Source organism: Asparagus officinalis, chromosome 4 (assembly GCF_001876935.1).
Source record: "Asparagus officinalis chromosome 4, Aspof.V1, whole genome shotgun sequence".
Taxonomy (NCBI): Eukaryota; Viridiplantae; Streptophyta; class Magnoliopsida; order Asparagales; family Asparagaceae; genus Asparagus; species Asparagus officinalis.
Genome location: NC_033797.1, coordinates 8,362,727 through 8,371,405, shown reverse-complemented (window position 1 = coordinate 8,371,405; position 8,679 = coordinate 8,362,727). Strand labels below are relative to the sequence as shown.

At 40.7% G+C, this 8,679-nt stretch overlaps 1 protein-coding gene across 1 annotated transcript; it reads right to left on the bottom strand.

Moving 5' to 3' along the window:
• On the bottom strand, positions 626–1,021 carry LOC109838146 (putative glycine-rich cell wall structural protein 1). The gene has a single exon (XM_020406612.1). The coding sequence runs from the start codon at positions 1,019–1,021 to the stop codon at positions 626–628; it is 396 nt and encodes a 131-aa protein (XP_020262201.1).

The window sequence follows — 8,679 nt, the reverse complement described above, 5'->3', positions numbered from 1 at the left end:
CTCACACCACTTCCATGACACCCCGTCCACGTGAATACCACCCGAACCGAGCTGGATCCGCGCCACTCCCGCTCCTCCACCGGACACCTCCGCCTGAACCACCACCAGACTCCCGGAACCACTGCACTGTTGCCTCCTTCTCCAGAAACCGACCGCAAGCCGCCCCCTCCACCCGGATACCACCGCCACTTTGCCACCCCCTCCACGCACCACTTCATGACCACCCACTCCACCTGAATGACACCTGAACCAGCCGATCCACCTGCCGCTCCCTCCACGGACACTCCGACGTGAACCACACCACTCCCGGAACACCGCACTACCGGTCCTCCGGCCAAACCAACCGCCAATCCACCACTGTCCATAATCACCCTCCAAACCTGATATGACCACCCGAGACCGAGCCAGATCCCTGCACTGCCCGGCTCCTCACACCAGAGACTCCGCCCGACCACCGCTGAAACACCGCCCGAATACCACCGACTGAGAAACACGCCCCCCCCACCGCCCAATGCCACCCCCTCCCACCGCGACCGCCAGAGACCACTGGCCCAATTCCACCGCCGGTATCACCTGAACACCGCCAGATAGCCGACCCGCCACCGGACCCGGATCCACCAGACCTTCACCACCCTCCGCCAAACCACCACTGAACCTCCTCCACTACCAAGCGCGCGAGTCCACTGCAGTTCCACTCTCCGCCGGAACCACCCACACCACCATGTCCTCCACCGAGAACACACCAGCTCCACCACACCGAACCCGACCCGCCACCATATTCCCTGATCCTATTACCATTTTCGCCCTCCGACACCGCCACTACACACCCTCCGCCAGAACCTCCACCACTACCGAAACCACCACCTGGACCCGATCCGCCACCGAATCCGAATCCGGATCCACCACCACTTCCGCCCCCTCCACCGCCAACGCCCTTCAAGGACCGGACGGCAGAGGCGAGGCCAACGTTGAGGACAATGAGAAAAATGAAGGCGAGTGCAATATGCCTTTTACGTGCCATTTTTAGTGAACTGAGAAGGGATATGGGTTGGAGTTAAGGAGCGCGTGCATCAGGGTATTTATAGAGAGTTTCAGTTCGCATGCAGACACCAAAATTTAACGAACATTGGACTTGTGGACTGAACCGAGTCCGAAGTGTGAAACATTAATTGAAAGTAGGGTACGCATTTGCTCCGACATTTCTGACATTTTGGCCCGGGAATATTTATTTTTGGCCCTTTTTATCTTTAGAATTCGAGGAAAGAAAAAGCTTCATTTTGTTGGTGTGGATTCTCTTTCAAATTAGTCCACCTGATCCACCGACGGGTGCCTTGTTTATTACTCGTTTGGTAATTTTTTTTAAAGGGAACGGACGTTCATTCAAGATAGCTAATGTACGTGTAAGCATTTGCATATATTATATACAAATGCAGTAGTAGCGCGGTCTAGCTGTAAGCTAATTAATTAATAAGGTCTCCATTATAAGTTAGATTTGATGACGTTGATCTCAGCATAAATTCTTAATAAAGTTAGATTTGGTGTTTGGATGTTTCCATCTATCTAGATTTTGGGATCAATTTGTATATGTATGTTCACATTTGTTATATATGTTTTCTTATTAAACTTGTTATATATCCTTGGTATACACTACAGAAAACTAGCTAGTAAACGTACTGAATCCAGTGCATGCGTGTTAATATTCGTCAATATATAAAAACTGACTGTTCTATTTGTTGAACCATAGACCAAGCGCATATCTGATTCACCCGATCGAATTAGTTTAACAGACAGATCGAGCCACAGAATCAAGCCTGGGGTAATTTGATGCTGGAACTGAACGAGGCAAAATATTAGACCTGATCTCAAAAAGTTTGTATGTAATATCTAAGGAGGGCATAAATTAGTCTTTCCATGACCGTGAGGCTTCATATGGTAGCAATCTCGTTATAGCGCTCTCTTTTTACTCTTCGACGTCTTAAGTCTCCAGTACTTAACACATCTTCATAAGCAGCCTAGTGAGATAAATGATAAATATGTATATACCTAATTGTAATTCGACCTTGTATTATGTACACCCTCATTAGGGTTTGGTAGTATTGGTATATATAGGACCTTTGTAACTTTGTTCTGTTATTCAATAGAGGAATTTATTTCAATTTGATATCAGAGCCAACTAACCCTAGATCCTCACCAAAAAAAAAAAAAACATCCGCCGTTTCCCTCACTATAGCCCAACGCGCCCTCCTTGAATCGTCATCGGCATGCTGCTCCAACTGACCATCTCTCTCAATCGGCCTCTCTCTCAATCAGCCTCTATCTCTCTCTCCTCTTTGGTTGGCATGGCTTCGGGTTCTTCTTCTTCGAGCTCTTCATCTGTTCCAATGGCTTCACGTTCTTCTTCTTCGAGTTCTTCATCTGCTTCAAAGTCTTTGCATCAATATCATCGTTATATCACTCTTAAACTCACTCCCAGTAACTATCTCTATTGCACGCTCTTATTCATCCCAACTTTTTAAGCACTCGTCTCCTAGGGTATGTAGAAGGAACTATTGTCTGTTCTTCGTCTGTTATCGTTTCAAATGAAAAATATGTTGTCAATCCAGATTTTATTGCATGGAAAAAAATGGATGATCATGTTAACATTATTAATCTTGGCTCCATCTCTGAAGAAAGTTACCATGTTATTGTTGGCAAAAAATACACCGGCTGCAATTTGGGATGCTCTAGTGACTGCGTATGCAACCCCTCCCATGCCCGTGCTTTACAAATTCATGAGGATTTACTTGAATGTCGTCAAAAAGATTCCTCAATCTTAGTTTATTTGGCAAAACTAAAAACCCTAACTGACAATTTGATCGTGGCAGGTTGCCCCGTATCATATGAGAATTTTATGACCTATGTTTTTCGGGGACTTCCTCCGGAATATCAACATCTTACAACCACTATTCATGCTCTGAAGGAAAAAGTGAGTTTTGAGGACTTGCAATCTATGCTCCAAACTCAGGAGCACATCCGGGGCAATCTTGAAACTGCGACCTCCCCACTCGACCGTCGGACCCGGACAACCATTGGCGTACAACGACGCCTCTTCCTAGGCTGCGGCACTGCCGGCCTACTTGGGGTGGACCCCGGCGCAGCTTGCGCATTTGCAAGCACTCGGGTTCAGCCCCTCCCTGAGTTTTGCAACCCCTTCGGGTACTTTCTCCGCTGATGACAATGGCGGCTCGGTCACCATCCCAACTGTCGTGCTGCAAGCCCTCCTCTCAGGTCAGTCATCTTCTAGAGCTTCACAGAGTTTTGGGTATAACCAGTCTAGTAATAGAGGCAATCACGACAACAATCGTGGTTACAATAATCGTTGGAGCGGACGTGGTCGTGGACATAATAATAAGTATAGTGTGGCTACAATAACAATTTTGGTGGTGATGGTGCTCCTCAATACTATCAGCGTGGCATCATGGATGCTACACCAGTAGCTCATCTCTCAGATGCTCATCCCGAATCCTCCTAGCAGTGCAATGCACCCTTCTGGTTTTCGGATACGAGAGATACAAAGATGTGACCCCATACGTCGTAGGTCTTGATCACTCTAAGGCCTACCAAGGTAGTGACACACTTCATATTGGTAGTGGTAGAGGATTCTCAATTGCTAATGTTGGTTTCAAAACTTTTTCTACCAAAAACAACACTTTTCATATGCATAATGCCTTGCACGTTCCCTCTATATCCAAAGCCCTACTTAATGTTCGTCAATTTTCTATTGATAACAATGCTTGCTTTGAGTTTCACCCTAATTATTTTCTTGTGAAGGATCAGCTTACCAAACAACTCCTCCTTACTGGCCCTATTTAGAATGGACTTTACTCACTTTGCCTTCTTCCTTTTCATTCATTTCGTCCCATGGTCTTCTCCGTGGAGCGTACATCTCCTACAATATGACATCGTCGGTTGTGTCATCCCCATGGTCAATTATTTCATGTCATGGTTAATAAAAATGCACTCACGTGCTCGTCCAAGTCTTTAGATTTGCTTTGTTTTGACTTTCAGCTTGGCAAGTCATCAAAATTATCTCTTCATTTGTCGTCTTTTCAAAGTCATTCAGTATTGGGGACCTGCCCCTAATTTATCGTCAGATGGTCATAAATATTTTGTTATCTTTGTGGATCTTTATTCGAAGTATATTTGGTTTTATCCTTTGATGCAAAAATCTGATGTCTTTATTATATTTTCCAAATTTATTGCTATAGTTGAACGATAATTTGGCACTAAACTTAAATCCATACAAACAGGCTGGGAGGTGAATATCAAAAATTAACCGAGTATTTTTTAAAATTGGGCATTATTCATCGTCTCTCTTGCCCTCATACCTCCGAACAAAATGGGACTGTTAAACATTGTCATCGTCATATCGTTGAAATAAGGCTATCTCTCTTGGCTCATTCGGGTGTTCCTCACAAAATTTAGCACTTAGAATTTGATGCAGCGGATTATCTCATTAATCGTATGCCTTCTCGAGTGTCCAAATCTCAATCCCCGTTTGAGTGTATTTTTCAACGACCACTTGATTATCTCTTTCTTAAGGTTTTTGGGTGTTTGTGTTTTCTCTATCTCCAACCATATAACAGCCATAAAATTTATTTTAGGTCTACTCCATGTGTCTTTCTTGACTACAACCATGCTCATCATGGTTATCATTATCTTGATTGTGTCACTGAACGCATGTATATTGCATGACATGTACACTTTGACGAGACCACTTTCCCATTCCTCTCTTCTTCTCCACTGCCCCCAATCTCATGTACTATTGTACTCCTGAGTATACGTCCATCCTTTGTTCCCCCATTGGGTCTTGCTCCACCTGATCCTCTCGGCTCTCCTCTAGTTGCTTGCTGGTCTGAGCCCTCTTCCACTGATCTGGCCGAGAATCCCTCGGTTGCTTCAGCCGCCTCCCTTGGCTCTCCGACACCATCTTCACCTCTTGTGTTGTCCCCTGTGTCATCACAATTGGACTCCTCCAACTCTGTTCCTCCTACTCCTTCTCCACCTCCTGCCCGAACCCACCCATGACTCTTTGTTCTAACCCTAAGCCCAAGGTGTTGTTTTCTCCCTCTGCATCTCTTACCACTATTCCCTCTACTCCCTCGATCTGATGTTGAACTAATATCCTTTACTATTTCTAATAAAAATGTTCAGTGGCGTCAGGCTATGGCTGACGAGTATCATGCCCTTCTTCGGTACTTGGTCTTTAATTCTGTTTATGGCTTCTATGAATGTTGTTGGTTGCAGGTGGGTGTACAAGATTAAATGGAAGGCTGTTGGATCCATAGAGCGCTATAAAGCACGACTTGTTTCGAAGGGCTTTCACCAACAACTGGGATTGGATTATGAGGAGACCTTTAGTCCGGTTGTCAAACCAACCACTATCCAGATAGTGATATCTTTGGCAATTTGTCAGGGGTGGCCTTTACACCAACTTGATGTGCAGAATGGTTTTCTACATAGAGCCCTTACTAAGACCACCTACATGTCTCAGCCTCCAGGTTCTGTGGATCCGTCCTAATCTGACCACGCTTGCTTGCTTCATCGATCTATTTATGGGCTCAAGCAGACTCTTCAAGCCTGGTTCCATCGTCTGTCTTAGGAACTTCTCTCTCAAGGGTTCATGGATCCAAGACTGACTCTTCCTTGTTCATCTATACTCCTGGTATGACTAAACTATTTATTTTAGTTTATGTTGATGATATCATTGTTATAAGGATCAATTTCTATCAAATCTCCTGGGTCATTTGTGACCTCTCGTCTGAATTTTCACTCAAAGATTTGGATCCGTTACACTACTTTGTTGGTATAGAGGTGGTACCGCATGCTTCCAGGTTACTTCTCTCTCAGCAAAAGTACATTTGTGATCTCCTACAGCGTTTCGGTCTCTCAAACTCGAAGCATGTGTCTACACTGCTGTCTACATCTGTCTCACTGACGAAGACCACTAGTTCTTTTTTCTCTGACCCCACCAAATATCGGCACATTGTTGGTGCTCTCTAATACGTTATGCTTACACGACCTGACTTAGCATTTGCGATTAACAAGGTTTGCTAGTTCATGCATTAGCCTACCGACGATCACTAGTTTGCGGTCAAGCGGATTCTTCGATACCTATGGGGCTCTGCTTCTCATGGTCTCTACATCCATAGTGACTCCCCTATCTCTCTTCAGGCTTTCTATGACTCAGATTGGGCGAGTGTTCGGATGATCGTAGGTCTACTGGTGATTTTACGATTTTTCTTGGGGCCAACCTGGTCTCCTGGACTTCTCGGAAGCAACATATGGTCTCTCGCTCCTCGATTAAGTCCGAATACAAAGCTCTTGCTGATAAAGCTGCCAAGCTCACATGCATGGCTATAGTCTCTTTTCTGAGAACTTGGTTTTCCTTTACGCTCCTCCCTGACACTTTGGTGTGACAACCTTGGCGCTATATACTGTCTGCCAATCATGTATTTCATGCTCGTACCAAACACGTTGAGATCGATTTTCACTTTGTTCGGGAGAAGGTAGCGCATCGCGACCTACATGTCCAATTTATCTCTACTCATGATCAGCTTGCAACCATTCTCACCAAGCCGCTTCCGACTCCGCGCATTGATTTTCTATGGTCCAAGCTACAAGTCGTTCCTCGCCTTTCGCTTGCGGGGGAGTATTGAGATAAATGATAAATTAAATGTACCTAATTGTAATTCTACCTTGTTATATGCACACCCTCATTAGCATTTGGCAGTATAGGTATATATAGGACCTTTGTAACTTTGTTCTGTTATTCAATAGAGGAATTTCCTTCAATTCAGCAAGTCTCAAAAGCATGACTACTTTTGAAATAGAAACTTAAGAAAGCATGACTATTATAGGTAGTTTTGGGGTTTTTTTGACGTACTTCTATGTATAGATATACTAGATTGGATGCATGTGCATTGCATGTGGTTCAATATCATTATCCTTTTTTTCTATTTTCTTACTTCACTCGGTTGTGAAATATTTCTTTTAATTTCACGTGAAAAATGAAAAATAATTTATGTCTCTATACGTATATAGTTAATCAAAAGTATCAAAATTACCAAAACCAAAGTCAAAATTACATGGTCAATTCACATTAAGTACAATTTACAATAAATAGTACATGAATGTCAAAATCTTTCTATGAAAATATAATTTTTATTTAAATAATTTCATTCTCATCGCTATACTATGTTTTTATTTTATAATTTGCATGAATTCACGATACTTTATACCCTTTACAATTTTAATAATTACTTTCCACTTTAATGTGATATTCCATGAGGCTAATAGACTCTTAAGAAATGATCATATACCAGTAACCATGGATCCTAATTATGAGAATTTTTCTAATATAATATAATTATAGTCTATATGTTTATGTTCTAGATTGTCCAAGCAAGCTATAAAAATGACTAATTAATATATTTCATGCTAGTATGTATGTATTTCTTAGTAGAGTAACTTGTTATTTTTTGAGACATAAAATTGCCTCATAAGTAACTTTGACTATATCACGTAATGTCTTTAAATTATGTTTATTTTTAATGAGAATGGAATTCTTATTTATTTAAAGATCCTTCTCCATCTCATTTGATTTCTCTAACAATTCAGAACTTTTTTTAGCTCAACTGCCTCAGTTACACATTCTATTAGGACTCAACTCTATTTCTTAGTACCTAATAGCTAGTGTTATTCTGATGGGATGTAGTAATTCTAATTTAAGTCTGTTAAAATAATTACAAGTGGAGAAGACCCTAAATCTTTGAAATAATATATATTGAATATCTCATAATAAAATATTAAAAAACTTAAACAACATATATTTGACTAGTTTTACTCACATAATTATTTTTAATTAACATACATATTGAACATCTCAAAGGCTAGAAATTTGTAAAGACCCGAAATATTTTAAAATAATATATATTGAAAATCTCATGATTAAAACATCATAGGAATTTAAATGTGGCTAAAATAAATTTATAGTACTTTTCACGTGCAGTGTGTCTATAAAGTATAATATTAGAAATATAAAATATTTAAAATGAAATGCATTAAATTAGAATTTAGTTTTAAATTAAGATCCCTTACTTGAATAATTTTATATACATAATTTTTTTTACTTAATATACATATTAAACATTTCAAAGACCTAAGTATCTAAGTTTTCACTTTTCAAACTACCTTTCTCAGTCATAATTTTTTTAAAAACAAAACCCTTTTGCACTGAGTTGGTCGCTTAGAGTAAAATGTTGCATCTTTCCTATTTGATATAGTAATTTATTAAGCAACCAATATATCTCATGCAAATAAAGTATAATATTTTAAACACTAAATATCAACAAAAAACCCGTTAACTTTGAATGATAATTAGATAATTCCACATAACTTTAAAAATATCATAAAATCCACTAAATTTTAGGGGTTATCAGAAAATCCCTTTAACTTTGATATTTTATTAGGAAACTACTCTAAAAGCGATAATTTTAGGGGAATTTTCTGATAAAATCTCAAAGTTGAGGGGGCTTTTTGATAAAGGGGTTTCTTATAATCACTACTTAATGGGATTTTATGTCTAAAAAATAATGGAATAATTTTAGAAAAAACCCCCTCAAATATTTTATATGAGGA